We start from the raw sequence: 20597 nt of genomic DNA on the forward strand, positions 1-20597 counted from the left end.
ATTATTGGTTATATATTGGTTATTATATCTGACAGAGATTTTCGATTTTTTTATGATTGTTTTGCATTTTAAGTGACGATATGTAACTAGTAGAATTCATATAAAATCAGCCTGCTTTGCAAAATTTTGCAGTTGAAAAGGTTAACTTTTTCTAAGTCCAATCTATAATATTTTACTAAAACAGAAACAAACTATCGATCCATCCATTTTCGTTCCACTTGCACACAATTTATGTTATGTATTAAATCTGAGCAAAATGCTAATACCTAAAGTCCAGTATATAGTATAAGAATGCTTACTGAATAAAGAATCGCTAGCAAGCTCAAAAGGTGTCGATAAATTCTCGTGTTAAACAAGAAAATTAAATTAATATTAATATTTTAAGCACAAAGCAAATGTTGCATATGAAATCAATATACCGTTATGTACTAGCTGGTATGTAAATGCATGCATGCCTTTCAAAGCAACTATTTTGTAGTCATCAAGAATGCATTTAATTTTTCCATCAAGTTTGCCTTCAACACCATCGCTCAGTGTCTTTCTCAGTGCATTTCTTGTCGCTGACGCTGCGAAGAAACTCGTTTTGCAGCCAAACAAACACACGGGCAACGGTGCACGTACGTGCGCAGCACACATTTATGTTTGTATGTATGTATGTATGCTTGTGTAGCAGGCAATGGTGTGCGCATTGAAGCGCGGGTGTTTGGCCCGGGTGAAAAATGCATGAATTATGGGCGCGTTCATTCCCACATAATTGTGAGTTTTCGCGTCACTCACACAGACACCACACAACTGAAATGCCTAACAATGACTGTTATGTGCTTAACTGAAAGCTTTTATCTGCATATATGTATGTATGTATGGGTGTGTGTGCACATGTCTGTCTGCTGAATCATAAATTACGACTGCATTGGTTAATTTTGTGCAAATTACTTGTTTAACTGAGCATGAATGTTATATTAACCGTTTGGCTAGCCAAAAGAAAACGGTAAACCTGCGTATGTGCAGATTAAAGCAACAAATTTCTAATGCTCATCAGGCAACCAGTGGACTTATGTACATAAATATGTGCGCTTATGCTGCCATCATGCTTATTGAGTAATAAACTGCACTGCCAAGCACCCACACACACATGCAGTCACGGAAAAAACATACACATACATACACGTAAATGTATAAATTATTATAATCCGCTCACGCTCAGCTTCCCGCCAACTCGCCCATTTACATGTATTACAAATATAAATATTGTATATAATGAAACTTCCGAATTTTCAATTTGAGTTGATGCGCAGCTCTACCAACAACTACAACAACAACAACAGCAACTAAACATGGCAAAAGCATGTTGTGAAAAACAATTTAGCAGCAAAAATAAACAAAGCACAAAGCACATCAAAGAGATTATGTGTGCAATTAAAAAATAAAGATAACAAAAAACAGCAAAAATAACAAAAACAAGAAAGGCCATGAATTTCGATTACACCGAAGTTAGTTGTAATACCCTTTACAGGTGCATTTTTTCTTGCATAGGGTACAAACAAAATTTTATCTTGCTTATATTGATCAGTGATATGGAAGTTATATGCTAAAGGGTGATCCATTTCGAGGTTACCTACTTTTTTAAGGAATAAACACAACAACATATTCGAAGGAACTTCCTGTGGCAATTATATTTTAAAGATTATCTCTTTCAAATGTTGGCCGCGGCTACGTCTCAGATGATCCATCCATTGAGTCCAATTTTCGATGACTCGTTCGAGCATTTCGACTGGTAACTGGCGAATGACAGGCGTGATGTTTTGCTCCAAGGCCTGAATTGAAACGGGATTGTCCATATAGACTTTTGACTTTACATATCCCCAGAGGAAAAAGTCTAACGGTGTGATATCAAAAATTTTGATGGCCAATCGACCGTCACAAAATGTAAAATTATCTGCTCACCGAAGGATTCTCTCAATAAATTCGATTGATGCGATTTTGGTCTTGTCGAAATCAAATGCCGCCTAGATCACGAGCTTCAATTTCAGGCATCAAATAGTCGGTTATCATGGAGCGACAGCGGTCGCCATTGACGGTTACATTCTCACCGGCATCATTTTTGAAGAAATATGGAGTCATGAGTCTACCGGTCATTAAACCGTTGCTTTTTCTGGATGAAGTTACAGCTCTTGAATTTGCCTTTTGTCACAAATCCGGCTATTTTGCTTATTTGCATACCCATTGAGCCAGAAATGGACATCATCGCTGAACAAAATTTGGCTCGAATACGTCGGATCTTCTTGGAACTTTTAAAGAGTCCATAGAGCGAAGCGATGGCGCTTGGGATTTTCGAGCCGTTTCTGTTCTTGTACAAGCTGTATTTTGTACGTTTTCAATTTAAGATCTCGACATGAATCGTTCCATACGTCAGTCCGAATGGCTGTGAACGACGCCGAATCGAATCTCCACAGCCTTCATTCTCAGCTACGGCAGCTATATTTTCTTCACTGCCTACTGTACGTGGTTTATTCGGTCTAATATTATCCAATAATGAATGTTGGGTCTCAAGATCGGTGACGGCGTTGCGAATAATACGCTCAGTGGGCCGATTATGTTGACCTTAAGTTGAGCGGAGCGCGCGAAATACATTCTTTACAGAACGTGAACTTTCGTAATAAAGTTGAACACTTTGTAAACGTTGTCTAAGGGTAAGTAATTCCAAGAAAAATAACATGAAAAGTACTTTTACTTGAATCACCCTCTATAATAGTCCGATCTTCGAATTTCTTCGGAGATTGTAGCACTGTGGTGGGTAAAAATGTTGCCGAATCCTTTGAAGTTACATTGTCAAATGAATAATTTTTCCATACAAGCACTTGAGGCTGATCGTTCAGTTTTCAGTAGTTCGATATCGGCGGCTCTGACAAATAAACAGCTTATCGAGGAAAAGGGGTAAAATTTCAGAACGATATCTCGAAAACTGAGGGATTAGTTTGCGTATAGACAGACATTGGTAAATCGGCTCAGCTCGCCACGCAGATCATTTATATACATACATGCTGTTTAGGGTCTCCGACGCTTCCTTTTGGGTAATATAAACTTCGTGCCAAACTAAGTATGCCCTGTTTGGGGTATAAAAGCAACATTTGTAATAAAAAAATAACAAAAATAATGAAAAAACAACAACTCAGCTAAAAAAGAGACGTCAATTAACGAGCGCTAAAAGGAAAATGTTTATGATTACAAATATTTGTTGTTGTAGTGAGTGTTTTTTTTTTTTTTTTGCTGCTGTTTTTTATATGTTTGCTTTTAACCGCAATGTGCAGCTCATACTCAAATATTATTATTATTGCACTTTGCAGTAGTTTACAAATCACCTTTTTTATTTGAGGGTTTTTCACACATTTTCATAGAGCGGGAATTCTGTCGAAATAGTTTCATAGTTTGAAAGAAATAGCTTTATTCTGGCATGAAATTAAAATTTTGCAATAGAAAATCAATGTAACTGTATTCGCATTTTTAAATGTGAAATTAAAAACGAATCGAATGCAAGCGATACAACCACTTTTCTGTATATGCGCAGAAGCTTATGTATATTTGAGATTAAATTTATTCATTTATTTATAAAAAAATTTTAAAATATTACAAATGTATTCGTTTTGGTAAAAATAAATGTTAAGTGGAATCTTTTTCCGAAAATTCACAAAGTAACTCATTTTGGTAAAAAATGTTTGCAAATGCATAAATTTGTTGTCTGCTACCGACCCGAATAATACTTTGAATATACTTACATAAATTCTACTTTAATAATTTAATCAACGAAATTTTATCGCACTTCTAACTGTGGAGGCTAACTGCTTCAAGCAACTAACAGAAAATGCATTTTTGACAATAAATTTTCCGACCGCTGTGCCAGAGATAGCTTCTTTTCTGGCGTTAAAGTCGCCAAGCACGATTTTGACATAGTGCAGCTCTCAAAGGTGGGATCCAAGCGCTCCTAAAAGACATCTTTAGTCGCGTTGTCCATCTCATCCATCGGGTCGTCCCGATATGTTGAAGAAATTCGCTTTTGATGCGTATGAAGTTCATCCACCGGAGTGAATGCCAGGATTCGACGAAGTAGTCTCTCTGCCACCACGAACGCCGCACCGAATTTGCGATCCTTTACATGGCCACTGTAGTAAATGCCACAAACCACATCGCACTTCTTAGACGTTGGTGATGTCAACTTTTACTCTAACGCGGACATCAATCAGCAGGGCATCGGCAACTTCCCAATTAAGGGACCAGACATTCCAGGTGCATGCCCTTAAATCGTAATGCTCAACACATTTGCAGTGGTCGTCATTAAAATGGGGTCATGCGAGGCTGTTGTGATCTTTTCATTGTGTGAGTTTTTTTTACTACTATATGCTATATAAGCTAATTCACCATCAGACTCGTTTGGGTGCCTGCTCATTACGAAATCGCTGGCAACAGCAAAGCCGCTGAGCTACTCAGCGGGCCTAAAATGGAAAATTAAACCTTTTTGCGAATTTAGGAGTTAGTTAAAATTATATTACAATATTATCTGGCTTTGGGTACTATAATCACAAACTAAAATTTTCTTTGGAAAATACATAAGTGCCCTCAGAAATGGAATTATGCTACACAAGGGGCGTTCCATAGTAAACTTTTTGAATCTAGCGCTTCTGGTGACGCCATCTATATGACGAATCTGCTACCTTTATCACTTGTCCAGTGAGAGTTTCATGACATTTCATCGATTGGAAGTGAAGTTATTGCGTTTTAAGTGTCAGTATGTTTGTGTTATCGGTACTTCGAACAAAGGGCCAACATTAAATTTTGTTTTAAAATTGGTGAAACTTTCGCATTTTGATCGAACATTTGGGCTTACGAAAGATGTGTGCACGGTTTGTTCCCCACAAATGGACAGACGACCAAAAATTGCTCAGAATCCAACATTCGAAGGACCAAAAATCACATTTTAACCATTAACCACACCCCGTATTCACCTGATATTGCACCATTCGACTTCTTCCTTTCCGAAAAAATGCATTTGCCCATGAAAGGAAAGCATTTTGCAGACATAGAGGCCATTCAAAATGCTTGCATTATACCGGCCAACCAGTGGCGTATCTACAACTTCGACGCCGAGGATTTTTTTTATCTACCTATTTTTCAAGTTTCGTGAGGCGGTTCGAACAAAAGTGAATTTTTACAAAATATCTTCGATATTAAGTATATAAAATTTAGGAACTAGAAGCCACGCAAATTCTGAAGTTCCAAAAATCTCACAATACGGTTTTTGAGGAAACTGATAGTAAATTTACAAGACATCTACGTCCTACTTTTATTAAAGAGAGCGAAGAAAAACGAAGAACAAATTGGATTTTCGCCAAAAAAAGTTTTATTATACATTTCTTCAATGGGACTGGAAGCCTACAAGACGTTAGCGACAGCTTTAAGAATACTACTCACTATATCTGTATCAGTTGCATTTTGTGAAAGATCTTTTAGCAAACTTAAATTGATCAAATTTTACTTGAGATCGACCATGAGTCAGAGTAGACTGTCCAATCTTGCGATTCTCTCAATAGAATGTGGAACTGCTTCAACTTTACAATTACAATGATATGATATGTGATTTTGCAGTGATCAAAGCTGTAAAAGTGCATCTTTAAGTTCTATCACTATTTTTAAGAAAAAAGATATATATTGTGACAAATTCAAAGAAGAGTATTCGAGTAAAAATTAATATTTTTCATTGGTAATCAGATTATTACATTGTGAGGGTACAACTCTTTATTTTTTATAATAAATTTTGTAAAAAAAATGTTGAAGTATTTTTTTGAATATTAAAAAACAGCGAATATCGTTTTGCCGCCCCCAAGACGTTGCGCCCGGGGCGACGGCCCCCTTAGCAATATTATTTTAACCGCTTGAGATGACCAAAAAACAAGGTCAAAATATTGTCTTGAACGAGCTTCAAGGAATTTTTTCAAACTTGCTCCATTGTACTATATTGAAACAGCAAAAGTTTCTAAAGACGAAGCGTTTAAATAGGACTAAGTGCATACAAACACCTTAAGAAATGCATTGTTGGAATAATTTTGAACAGCACTGTGCTAAACATCGCGCTTAAGTAGGACAAAAACAAAAAAAAAACTTACTTCTACCAAAATGTTTTTTCTTCAAGACCGCCTTGACTTATTAACCGCGCAATTTAAAGCATTTATTATTGCTACAATTGTAGCTCGGCATGCGTTCAACGCTATTTTAAGTTGCTACAAATAAATCAAGGTGTGATTTGATTTTGCCAAACTTAGCATGCGCGCCTTTGTTACTTCGACAATTGGCCAAAATTAAAACGCATTAAATAATAAAAAACGAAAAATTTTCGAAAAAATTTCGTGAGTCACTGACATTAATTTAATCATTTAATTTCTGAACACACATGTACACATACCTATAAAAGCATGCACGCACAGTCGGAGCGGTCAAATGGAATAAGCGCAAAAACCTCGAAGGTTAAGTGGCCTCTTTTATTTTATTTGCTTTTTTCTTATTCATGATTCTCTTATTTTTCCAATTATAAACTGAATCAGTTGCATGCTGCTTACAGCGACTGAAATTTACCCTTCAACTATGAATAAACTGCTTAACTATGCAGCAGCATAAATAGCAGCGCACACACACACACTGGCACGTATGTAGTTGCGTGGCGAAACCCTTCTTCAGGCCAACACACACCTTTGCAGAAATGAAAATAAATATTAATATCAGGCAGCAACAACAAATCGCGGAATGCAGCGCAAAAACGTGTCTGCGCACTTATGCAGCGATGGAAAATATTTAAATTCACATTTTATACAACTTGTTTTGTTGTTGTGATATTACTTATAATTCACATTCACATCTTTTTGCTCGCCAACTAAACACAGTAGCGCGCGAGTGAGTGAGTGACTGTCAAACGCATCCACGAGGCGCAGCACTCACATACCTATGCATACATACACACATATGCATATAATATATGTATATAATATCTATATATATATATATTATATTATCAATATATGAATACGAATGCCGACCGCTTTGTTTATTCCGCAATCACTTGCACTTTCAGTCTTTCCAACTCTACTACTGCAGCAACAACAACAACATGCATAAACAAGAAAAAACGTCAATTTCACCGCAAATCAAATACCCTTCACAACTAACAAAGTAAAGAACTTGCTTTTGATAGCTCAGCATGTATGGCAGACCTTGATTTGGAGCGGCCTTGCACCGATGGTGGCCCAGCGCTGGCCTGGCTTTCGCGAAGCTCAACTATCTAGTTGTAGAACGCAAGAGGACAAGGGAACGCTGACCCGCTCCCATTCTGCCATTAGCGGTTCTAGGGTGCCTTTCCTTGCAAGCTCATCAGCTTTGCAATATCCTGCGATTCTGCTGTGGCCCGGCACCCATATCAGTCTTATCACAAATACACTCGATGCTATTGATAGCGATTTTAGACACTCTTCGGCCAAACCTGAACCCAGTGAAATGAGTTCAAGGCTAGTGTCGCCGATCTACTATCTGAGGGATGGTCACTTCTTTGAAGGAGGCTGCACTACGACCAGTATGAAAGCAAAGTGTGTGAGGATATCAGAATATTAAGATACGTGTTCTGAGTCCGATAGCAACTTTCGCAATCATACACCTTCCGACGACGTCTACGGGAACTATGTTCAAGAAGGCGGCCATAGGATCTTAGTGCACCACACATGCTGATGACCGCCACCCCTTGAACGTTCTCGAGTTTCCTTGCAAGTGTGGTCTGTTCTAGAGCCCTCCACACAAAGGCTCCATAGAAAGTAATGGGATTTACTATGGTGTCGTGGAGCCGGAGGACCACTTTCGTTGAGAGGCACCATCTTTTGCCAATGGCTCCTCTTCAGCAGTATAATGCAATCGATCCTTTTTTGCTCCCTCTTCCGTATACTTTGGACATTAATCTGTGTCGAATTTTCTTGAAGATATCTCGTCAAATAATTAGTTTTCCATAGAAGGACTTGAATTTCATTATTAAGTTTGTATGGCAACTCCTTGGTTAGAAAAGGACTTGTTCGGAATTTCAGATCCATATCTCGAAAACTAAGGACCTAGTTCGTGTATATATCAGCTCGTCACGCTGATCACTTATAAGTATATACATTTTATAGGGTCTCCGACAATTTCCTCCGGCTGCTGCAAATGTCGTAGCAAACTCACTATAACCTGTACAGGGTATAAAAACACCATGCTCGCTGGTTATATTTGAATTTTGCTGCAAAACGCTCGCGGCGACTGCTCAACATGTTGTAAGTTGTTGTAGGTCTGCAACTTGTTTTTGTACTTTAGATTTGCTATTTTTTCTCCCGACCACGAGTTGCCTCAGAAAGTTGAAGTTGTCTACCTTTGCAGTGTTTTTACCACCGCAGAAATGTTAATACACGGTTGGAATAAAAAAAAATTACGACAATATAAAGCAAAACAACAAAACAACAAAAAAAATAGCAAAATGTACGGCAAAATATTTATTGTACAGGGAAAAGACTGCCCGAATGACAAACAGAAATAAAAGGCCATAAATATCAATATGATTGCGATTACGTTCGCGCCGCACACACACACGTGCACACAGTTACTACAACAACAGCAACTGGCTAACCGGCTGCAACTGAGTAATAACTCTGCCTGGGCTAAGGCACTCAGCATTCACCACTCGGCGCACAACTTGCGTTTTCCAATCCAATCGCTTGTCACCTGCCTCTCCCCCCCAAACCACCCGCGCGCTGCAGAGTCTAACGTTACGGCTACGCTCCATTGCGTCGTACAGCACTGCACTGCCCCATTTTCCTGCCGATATTCCATAATATCGAGTAATAACCAGTGTGCGATAACAACCACAACCGGAGTAAAGCGCTTGCCTGCTTCTTGCCTTTGGCTTTCGGCGCTGCCGCCACCGCTGTCGCGCTCGCTCTCTGTATTGTGGGCACCGCCGCGCCGCTGTTGAGCTCGTAAAAACAACTGCACATTGAAATGGGTTAATTTCGTGAGACTCTTTTGCTCCTTTTATTATTATACGTACATACATACAGACATAACAGTTTGTATGAGTAACTATACCAGTTATTTTTGTTGTTTTTTATCTTAGCGAAAGGGTGCTCTGGTGCTTTGCCACGCAGGGTGTTACCCAGCAAACATTTGATCGGTCAGTTGGCAGCTATATGATGTAATTGGTTCGATCAGCGATTCCGAGAAAGGTACATGTCCCTAGGGGGAGAAGGGTACGTCGAATACTTTCAGAGCTGAAATGTTTTCGTTCTTTCGGTCGACATGACCTAGCCAGCGTAGCCACTGCCTCTTAATTCGCTAAGCTATGTCAATGTCGTTGCATATTTCGTACAGCTCATCGTTCCATCGACTGCGGTATTCACCGTTGCCAATACGCAAAAGACCATAAATCTATCGCAAAACTTTTCTCTCGAAAACTCGTAATGACGACTCATCAGCTGTTATCATCGTCCACGTATCTGCATCTAGCAAGAAGGAGGTGATGATAGCTTATAATATTTGGTCTTTGTTCGTCGAGAGAGGATTTTACTTCTCAATTGTCTACTCAGTCCGAATTAGCATCTGTTGGCAAGAGTTATTCTGCGTTTAATTTCGGGGCTCACGTTGTTGTTTGTATAGATGCTGGTTCCAAGATAGACGAAGTTATCTATGACTTCGAAGTTATGACTGTCAACAGTGATGTGGGAGTCAAGTCTTGAGTCTGACGACTGTTTGCTTGCTAGGAGATATTTGTCTTGCCTTCGTTCACTACCAGTCCCATTTGCTTCGCTCCTTATCCACTTTGGAGGAAGCAAAACTAACGGCGCGATTATTATGATCACTGGATCGATGTCATCGGCGTACGCAAGCAGCTGTACACTTTTATAGAAGATTGCTGCGGCTGGAATTGTTTTCTCCAAGAGTAGTTTGAAGAAGTCGCACGATACAAAGTCGGCATGTCTGAAACCTCAGTTTGTATCGAACGTTTCGAAGAGCTCCTTCCCCCGATTGTAGTACGCCATCAATAATAGTCTCAGCAATAAAGCCTCCATAATCAAATGTCTTTGTATTCAAGGACTAATGGTGTCATCCACCGGACGGGAGTATGAGTTATGAAGACTTGCAAAAGTCGTAACAAAGTGTTAGAATATTGTAAATTCAAAAATTCAGTCAAAATCATGTTAGAATGTGGCGAATTTATTGTGATCAAAAGTTGAGGAATCTTGCGCTTACAAGCCTTGTAACGAATGGCTTCTTATAAATTCCTCCAAACGGTTGGGAAATATTATTTCTTTATAGTTTAGCCACCCCGAATCCATCACTTGATAATCAAAAGAAGGTAATTGAAGAAACGTTGAGTATTAAATTAAATATTTTCGATTTCGGTGCAGGCTTAGTGCAACGTATGATAGTTCGAGACCATGTTCAAACACCTCGTCCTCGCTAGTGATAATTCTATATGAGATTTCTAATTAATTTCGTGGAACTTTCCCACATCATTTGGTTAACGAATTTGACGCGACTCGAAAGTTTATATTTGATTATATTGGCTGTTTATTTAACGTAATGAGTTGATTTCAGTCATGGGTTTGATTTCACACTTGCTCATAGGTGATAACTGCTTTGTCACTCCTTAGATGCTTGACTTCCGATTATGCAACATAGTTTCCATTGTTTTCGTTGCGTTCGACCCCCAAATTATGGCCGACGGTAAGTCAATGTCTTGTAAATTATGATATGTGACGTTTTTCTACGTATCCTCTAGAGATCTCCTTTTCAACAGTTATTAGCAGTTATAAAAATATTCCTTCAACACATTACGTGTACTCTTTATGTTCCAAGCATTGGTTCCAGTTCCTCAGCGAAGTCTTAATTAATTTTCATATATGTGACCTGGTCTACGAAAAGGGGGCTTAGGTGCGAAAACTAGTTTTCTGGGAAAAGCTGTTAAAAATAATCGTCAGTTTCTCGTTATCTCATTAATTGTTCTCCTTTTTTTTGACACCTAAGCCCCTTTTCATAGACCAGGTCCCCCCTTTTCGTAGACCAGGTCACATATGTATTTTATACCCAAAATGCTGACTGCATCCCAACTGCTGCTGTTACATTATTACCCACCTACAAATTGTAGCTATTGCTGCCACATTTCAAGTATCTGCGTGGTAGCAGCAGCGGCAACGGCGGTAAAAACAGTTGACAACTAAATGAACGACTAACCGGTTTACCAGTTTACCACACTTGGCTGCCGTGGTGGCAACAAAGATGCGGGCGTGTGTGTGTGTCAATCTATACATATGTGTGTATGTGTAGGTACACCGCAATATTGAAAATAGATTGCTATTGCCTGTTGTTGCCGTCTTTGGTCGCATAATGAGAAATAGAGTATGTATTTGAAACAAGTTCCCGGTCTGTTTTACTCACTTCACTTTTCAGCGCACTTTCGCTGCGATTTTGCGCGCTCAATAAAGCTTTACCTACGAACTGGTCCATGCACACACGGCCATACATACATTACATGCGATTTACATCTCTACAGCACACACACAAATACATACATACATGGATTGCTAGCAGAAAAATAAGTAAATTGTGCTGACTTGGCCCGAACCGCTTAAGCATCTTGGCAGTTTGCCTTGAGCTTTGCTTTGTTGCCATCTATATACATCAACGGCATACCTTTGGTATTTCAATCAGCAACAACACATAAACAAAAAACAAAACAAGAAAAACCAATCTCCAACGGTTGCAATGAAACTATTATACCATTTACGAATAAAAGAGATTCCATGCAAGATACTTGAGTTTGAGCGGTCAGCTTGTATGGCGGCTTTATGCTATGGTGGTCCAATATATTTTTTCTTGAGGATCAATATCTCGAAAACTGAGATAATTGTTTGCTTATGAATAAACAGACGGACGGACAGACAAAGTAATATGGCTAAATCGACTCAGTTCGCCGCACTGACCATTTATTATATATAAAAGATAATATATTATATAGGATCTCCAACGTTTACTGCTGGGTGCTACAAACTTCGTGGCAAACTAAAAATACCCTGTTGAGGGTATAAAAACCAACTTACAAAAAATGCATGCAAAAGGCAATATATGTCTACGTGGAGACACACACACACACACACCTATGTGTGGCTTTATTTATTTCTTGAGATTTGCGGCGCATTCGCTGGCATATCGCATCAGCCAAGCGTTCGACCTCAGCGATTCGCATCGGTTCGCCTTATTGGCGCATTGTTCGATGTGCCTGATTATCTCTGGCGTGTCTGTCCGCTATATCGCCTGTTATATTCGCTGTTATTTGGGCTTGGCAAAGCATCTGCCGCTCATTGCACTAAGCGGTGCATGTGCAGAAATCACCTTTTATACGCCCAAGTACATTCGAATGCATGTAATGTGGCTAGGTAACTGTATCGCGGCACATTTGCGCATGCGCGTCGCACTGTTGCTGGCACGAACCGGTTGGTGGTCACTGCAGCGCTGCGGCAGAGCAAGTCGATTGTGATTTATTTATTATTTATATTTACATATTTACATCCTCAATATATTAGTATAAATCGAAATTATCAACCAGGTAGGACAAATGTTCCATCTGAAGAGATCATATACATATTTCTAAATGATACGGCACATTATTTTCCGCGATAACCAATTTGGATAAATCAGTTAAGTTAAGTTACGTAACGTTACGTTAAGTTAAGTTATGTTATGTCAAGTTATGTTAAGTTAAATTAAGTTTAGTTGAGTTGAGTTTTAAGTTAAGAGTTAAGTTTAGTTAAGTTAAGTTGAGTTAAGTTAAGTTAAGTTTAGTTACATAAGTTAAGTTTAGTTAAGTTAAGTTAAGTTAAGTTAAGTTAAGTTAGTTAAGTTGAGTTGAGTTAAGTTAAGTTAAGTTAAGTTAAGTTAAGTTAAGTTAAGTTTAGTTAGTAGTTAGTTAAGTTGAGTTGAGTTGTTTAGTTAAGTTTAAGTTAAGTTAAGTTAAGTTAAGTTTAGTTAAGTTAAGTTTAGTTAAGTTAAGTTAAGTTAAGTTAAGTTAAGTTAAGTTAAGTTAAGTTTAGTTAAGTTAAGTTAAGTTGAGTTGAGTTTAGATAAGTTAAGTTAAGTTAAGTTAAAATAGATAAAATCTGAATTTATAGTTTGATTCCACCTCTTTTATCGACGTTATGTTTTCCTTAGTGACGTTTGCCGAGTCCACAAAGAGCGAATCACTAATCGAAAACAACAATTTAAGCCAAATTCTTCTTCAGTTGGTACTTAAAATAAAGAGAATACCTCCTTCACACTCCATAGTCAATGCAAAAAAGTTTTTGAGTATTCGAAAAGCTTTTCTCTTTCGAACCCGTTAAGATCTTTGGGATCATATAGTTAGACAAATAGAATAAGATGCTGATACAGTAAATATTTTCGTATTATTATTTTCCTTATTACAAAAACAATGACTACTCCACTTATATTTCTTCTTTATGTGAAGAAAATTCACTCGTATAATCATATAACGTCTTTGACAAACCCAAGTGACGTCAACATCTGCGGTACCCGAAGGTCTCCTTATAAATGCTTTTGCTCATGTTGAATCTGATTTGTTCAAGTGTGAATACAGCGTCATATTTTGAAAACAATCTCAGATAACTTTGACTTTCATCCCTTAAAATAATGTGGACCTATCAAGAGGTCACTAATTTTCCTTTCCTATTTTGCTTAAGAAAATTGGCATTTAGGCTTATAAATCTGGTCAGTAAAATACTATCAGATTCTTTGTTTAATATCTGCTTTTATATGTCAAACTTTCAAGAGCCTTCATATGACTTAAGTTTTAGCAAAGCTATATCAATCTAGAACTCTTCACAGTCAAGTAGTTCTCAATAACCGTATATAAAAATGGGTTTTTCTCAATATATGGAAGTTGAAATAAAGATAAAACCTTACAAATTGATTACTGATTAAGTCAAAAGGTCGACAGTTTTTCTTCTTAATTTATGACATAGAACGCCATTTCCATTTCTCACATCTGAGTACAGCATTAAAAGACTCACTAAACTCTTAACCCCGCTTGGAACCCTGCGTGATAGTCTCTAAATAGAGAAACCACAAAGAGATTGATTATCAGTAAAGTCATCCGTAATCAACTTGATGGGTTTAGAACTGAAGCGTTCGGTTTTTATTGTAGGTCCGCTCATCAATCAAAAATGCTTCTGGAAACAGAAAAATCTTTAGAGTACCAATTTGTTCGCATGTTCTATGTCAAGGGTTCAATCGAAATGTCTTATGAGCCATAAAGAATGAATTCAATAAAGAAAGAAAAAAACACATATTCTTAATGAACTTGTAAAAAAGAATCCATTTAACCATTGTCCGACGTAATTATTAACAACACTTAATTTCCTACTGGGTTTTTATTGTACACCTTCACTTTCTGTCGTTAATAACTCGTATTCTCTTATGCAAAGCTATAATGAAACAGCAACCAGTCATGCGACAGACGACTTACGGCATTCTTTAGTCGCATTAACCAATAATAATTACAGTTTGATGTACAAGCCTGCATACATACTGACATACATAAAAAGATACAAGTATTATTATGTGCCTAACCGGTTTACCCATTTGCCCCATCACTTATTGGCACTTATTTTACCATCACCAGCGTCGTCGCCAATACTTCGGCTAATTTATTCGTCCTTCTACGCGATTATGCAAATTTGCACATTTTGTATGCCGTCTGGCCAAGTGAAATATTTAATTACAGCCATTTCCTTTGTCCTTGCAGTCAATTAATATGCTGTCTGGCGCTGCTGGCCAAGGCGCAGAACTCCATCGAACAGCTGCCGGGCGAAATACAATTCGAAACTTCACATAAGCGACCGGACGAAAATGACTTCCAGACATCACATAAAATACCAAGACATTCTTTCTTGCCAGAAACAGATTTGGACTTACTGCAGGGCACCATGAATTTATTGCCGACCAAGGAACGCCCCGAACTGAATCCCGTTTTGAGTGCGCTCATCAATGAGGATGTAATGAAGAGCATCGAGGCGAAACGTGCCATTGAGAAGGAGGAGTTGGAACAGATTAAAGCCGAAATCGATGCGGCACGCAAGCAAAAGGAAGAAGAGGAACGTAGAGTGGCCGAGACCAGAAATGCGGTATTGACTACAGCGGCGCCGATAAGTAAAGCCGAACTCGATGATTCCAATATTGGCCTTGTCGATCAAGAGATTAACTTTGAAGCTGCCGGTACGGATAACAAGAAGTCACGAATTGAAATCAAAAAGGGGCCAAATGGACAAGACTATGAATACGAATATGTCTACTATTACGAAGATGAGGAGGATGCCAAGCCATCGGAAGCGCCAGCTAAGGCCGACTCAAGTGAACGCGGCAAATCACGTTACAGCAACATTGAACGCACCACAGCGGCGCCAGCTAGCAACAGTCTGGTCAGCAACAAGGCCAAGGGACGTTCATCGAGCTTAAGCGACAGCAGTGCTGACGATGTTGAAGCCGAACGTCTGCCAGCCAATACACGTTTCCCCAGTCGTGGCAAAAATGTGGATGCACAGCCAACGCCCGCTATAGATTCGCTTGAAAACGCCGCCGAGAAAAAGAAGATCAGCGTTAAGCGACCCAGCTTGGAACTGGTTGATAGCGCAACCTTCAACACGGACGAGAAACAGGTGAAGGGTATCCGTAATAGCGATACTGAAACGAAATCGGCAATCGCCATTGAACAAGAGCAAGCAGCTGCAGCAGCGGCGGCTGAAAAGAAAGAGGCCGAGGAGAAGAAACGCCGTCAGCCAACCATTGGAAGTGATGAAGAGAATGTGACCGTTAAAGATGCAGCAGATGAGGAAGTGGAACAGACCACCTTGTCGATGGAGAAGGCCGCATTAGACTTGTATGCGATTTTACAGAACGAAAACTTCAACATGGATATGACCACCGATGCTGATACCGAGGTGACCACTGTGCTGCCAGATACCACAAATCCCGATGACGAAGGTCTGACCACAATTGTGGATGAGGCGCCTAGCTCAACCACATCTACCACTACAACAACTACCACAGAGGCAACTACAACGACAACAACGACTACAACAACCACAGCAGCGCCTTCATTGTTTGGTGGCAAGCGTCCCGGCTTGAACTCAGCCCGTCCTAATCGTTTCAAGCTGAACAAGGGTGGCAAGAGCGAAGCAAGCACAACAACGACAACAGAAGCGCCCGCGCCGGAGGCACCAAAAACGGGCAAGAGTAAGTGTTGCACTTCCAAATGGAGTTCAAAAATGGTTTTCACATAAATAAACTCTTTTGTTATGATAGATCGTTTCTCACGTCCCTCGATTGGCGGTCGCGCACGTCCTGGTGCACGCACCACTACCGCAGCACCGGCGCCAGCAGCCGAAGAGGAGGAAGAAGTAGCCGCACCCAAAGAAGTGAAGCCTGTGAGCTCTGGTTTTGGACGTGGCCGTCGTAAGTTGATACATAGTTGTAGCCTATTAACCGAAGTTCCCATTAACTCACCATATATATTTCCAATGCAGCACGCAATCGTTTCAATCTACGCAGCACAACAACCACCGAGAAACCAGCCGGCGCTGACGCTGAGGAGACAAACGAGGAAGCATCTGTATCCAGCACGACAGCACGCACGCTGCGCGGTGGACGTCCACAATTGAGCTTGCGTGGTCGCAGTCGCACCACCACAGCCAAACCTGCCGCCGAAGAGGAGCACAAGGATGAGGAGACAGCTGCCAGCGCCGCCGAAGAGAAACCAGCACCGGCACCAGCGAAACCGGCATCACGTTTCGCACGACCAGGTGGCAATCGTTTGTTGCCACGCGGCAAGCTAGCACGCACCACTGAAGCACCAGCAGCTGATGACTCAGCCGCGGATAGTAGTCATCACAATGACGTCAAGGGTGAGGAAAATGGCGAGGAGGGCGCTGAGAAGGCGGCCGAGGCGGAAGCAAAGCCCGCAGCACACCATGGACTGAATCGTCTGAAGACGCGTCCACAATTGCATAAGACTGAGAACGCCAAACCAAAGGCGGCACCAGCGCCAGTGGCGCCACGCAAAGTCAATCCACTGTTGGCCAAGCGACGTCTACAGCTCGGACACTCCACCACGGGTGAGTCTTGGAATTGTTTAGTTTGTTATGGATTTTGGCATAGATATGTTAGTTATAATAAGAGTGCAGAGATTTGAATTCCAATTAGCGTTTGTGGTCACAAAGTTCAGACCACTAATAGGTCTTATAAACAACTAACGTTATCATGACATACTTTATGGAAACGGGATATTTTACTAATCTCTAATTTTAAGAACTGGCAATCGGGTTATAACCGCACTCAACTAGCTATGATATCCCTATAAACCTCAAAATAGCATAGCCAGCGTCAAATATACTCCACACAAGTGGACCATATGAAAACTTTGATGGGAGTGGGAGTTTCCCATCCTCCTTTGCATGAAATTCCATATCATCCGAACCTCACGACCGAATCGGAAAAAAGTATTTAGTTATGTTCGAATAACGACATTATTGTATGAATAATTTGAAGATGGCTAAAATCTTAACACAACCAGAGCTTCCCAGAAAATGTCTTTTTTGGAAAGGGTTTGACCTTCTTTGGCATTAACTCAAACATCAGCAAAAGTATTGAAATAGAACAAGCTCCAAACTAAGACAATGCTCTTCCAAAATTGGTCGAAAACGGTTCTCTACTTCGTTTATTGTGGACGATGTCCAATATGTGCAATATTATTTAAAGTAAGTGGAGTCGTTTGGGTACTGGAAATAAATGAGTTCGGTCCATATTCAAATCTATCTATCATACCTTTAAGTGGTTTTGTACCATATACCATATGTACCAAATTTTTAAACTCATTTTGACTTTAATTCACATTGTATTGACCAATTGAATATGTTTCTCTCTCACGCGACCCATCGTAGAAGCGCCCGCTGAAGAGGACAACGCCACCGCAGCCGAAGAATCGAAAACGGAAGAGGAAAGTGCACCAGCAGCCGCTTCCGCCGATGCGCCTGCCGCCGAAAATGCTGACAGCGCCAAGGATGAAGCTGCCGATGAAGCCGAAACGACAACAAAACAACAGGCACGCGGCTTGGGACTACTAACACAAAGAAGGCGTTTGCCGCTGCGCAAACCCGGCACCATACTGTAAAAGCTGTGAGCGTCCGCATGTGATGAAATAAATCCCGATGTGTGTGAGCGACAACCATACGAAAGAGCATTGATAACGGAGGGTGGGAAGCAAACGCGGGACACAACTGTTAACCTCACTGCAATTAGATGCTCCACGCTTGGATTGATTTAAGACAAAAACAAAAATTAAAAAAAAAAAAATTAAAACAAGAAAAATGAAGACAGGAAAAATGAAGACAAGAAAAATCATGTGAAAAGATTTTAATTTGTATGATTTAATACTTTAACTATTTGTTGTTTGTAGTTTGACTTGAAGACAAAAGCAAGAATACTCGTTAGAAAACCTATTTGGCTTTATTTCGGCCACAGTCGATTTTTATTAATTATTTTAATATTATATATATATATATATTCTTTTTTGTTTTGTAAATGCCCACTCGCTTTGCGGCTTAAGCTGAGAGCGAGCTGTAAGCCCCCTTTTTAGTACTCCACTGCCAGTGTTGAGTGTAGTATCTACATATGTACGCGTAGTTTAAGTGTGTGCCTTTTATTGTATAATTTTGTAAGCATTTATAATTACATACATATAAACAAACAAACATACATACATACATACATGACGAAATGTATACACAAAACGAAGGCGAAGAAAATTTTCAAATTATATGAAATTTCGATTATTTTTATTATTATTTTTGAGTAAAGTTATGATTTTTATATTACACATAACACACATAAACGCCAAACATACACCCACACACATATACACTTACATATTCACACACGCCAACACAAGTAATGCAAGTAATGTAGTTCTGTACGATTTTAATGTACTGTACAAGTACTATTTGCCCAATAATGTGTGAAGTTAAATTGAAAATTTGTAAGAGAGAAAGACAAATAAAAGAAAATTTATCTTAAAATATAAATACTGCACGAGCTATAAACTTTTCCGCGAAGAGAAAGCCTACATTCAGGCGTCAGGCGTCAGGCGGCACTGCATTGCTGCATGCAGCTTGGTGCTTCGCAGTTATCTCACGGTCATAACGCACACAGGCAAATGGCGCACCAAACACTTTGAATAGCACGAATGTGCATGTGTGCGTGTGAGTGTGAGTGACTGCATGTGTGCAAAGCTCATTGAGGCTAGCTCATAAACTGTGTTTACAGCTTCGTTATTCCACTCGTAAAAATCATGAGCAATAACAGTTTTTTTATTACATGAGTGTGTGTGTATGTATGTGTGCTCATAGGCATATAAACATATGTGTACCTATGAATGCATGTACGTGTGTGTGTCTATTGGCTATGCTGCTGCGGTTGTCACGGTTAGTTTGTTGTTGTCGTTGTAGGCTTGCTACTTGGCTGGTGTGTCGTTTGTTTTGTCTTCAGCTCGTTACGTTTCGTTTGGTTTCGTCTTTTAATGGTCTGGTGCCAAGGAAATGTCACAAAATTACCTGAATGCCTGCGGTAATGTGAATAGAATCACATTTCCAAGTCGCTGCATTCGAACTTTGACTAACTTGCGGCCTGCGGTGTGGCGTACTGAAGCATGCAAGGGTAAATGGCCACAACTGTACAAACATATGAACAGCAAGATGTAAAAATGTTCTTGAAATTTTTTGTATTTTTGGTTATCTTCTTTGAAATTTCTTTATGATTGGCCAAGATAGACAAGTTGGAAGTTATACTGTTATCCGAATGTTTTTCGATTGGTTGAGCGCAAAGCTCTCGTTATCGTCATTTGGTTTTAAAGATAACTTGGAAATTCAAAAACAAAACTCGTAATTAAAAACTAAAAAGAAAGAAGTAAGGAAGAACTAAGTTCGGGTATAACCCAGCATTTCATACTCTTGCAACTTTCACGGATTAAAGTCAGGGAAGTACCTTCCAGTATATAATGCTTGTTGGTCTTATGGGGTCTGCGCGAGTTTTCACCCGATTTTATTCATTCTAAGCACAAATATGCACCGTTATAACAAAAACACGTTCTCACAATTTTATTAAGATAATTCAGATGTTGACCGATAAATGCGGTATAATCACCCAGAATCTTTATATGTATTAGGTATAGCGGGGCTAAGTGAAATATTGACCTAATTCGACCATTTCGATGACAATAATCGATAATGTATCAATTTCTATCGATAAAAATCGATATTTTATTTTCAAAATTGATAACATTTCTTTATCGATAACAATATTCGATAATTTGTGGCTTTTTACTTTAAAAATTGTTTAATTATTTATTTTTAGAAAACAATTTTATCGCTATTATACCATCTTTTTCCTGTCGATATCAATACCCTTTGTTATTAAATTTCAATATATTCTGAAATAATTTGCAA

The 20597-nt window shown here is 39.3% G+C and overlaps 1 protein-coding gene across 6 annotated transcripts in view; it reads left to right on the plus strand.

The window, feature by feature from the left end:
* The window catches only part of LOC126760572 (mucin-19), a 65543-nt gene extending 46365 nt beyond the window's left edge, over positions 1-19178 (plus strand). For all 6 annotated transcript variants that reach the window (XM_050476308.1, XM_050476305.1, XM_050476306.1 and 3 more), the window contains exons 3-6: positions 14849-16335; positions 16405-16554; positions 16626-17213; positions 18039-19178. In XM_050476308.1, coding sequence (XP_050332265.1) covers positions 14849-16335; positions 16405-16554; positions 16626-17213; positions 18039-18268 — 2455 coding nt within the window. In that variant the 3' untranslated portion in view covers positions 18269-19178. The remainder of the gene's footprint in view (positions 1-14848; positions 16336-16404; positions 16555-16625; positions 17214-18038) is intronic.
* The last annotated feature ends 1419 nt before the right edge of the window (positions 19179-20597 follow it).

Source organism: Bactrocera neohumeralis, chromosome 5 (assembly GCF_024586455.1).
Source record: "Bactrocera neohumeralis isolate Rockhampton chromosome 5, APGP_CSIRO_Bneo_wtdbg2-racon-allhic-juicebox.fasta_v2, whole genome shotgun sequence".
In the NCBI taxonomy this organism is placed as follows: Eukaryota; Metazoa; Arthropoda; class Insecta; order Diptera; family Tephritidae; genus Bactrocera; species Bactrocera neohumeralis.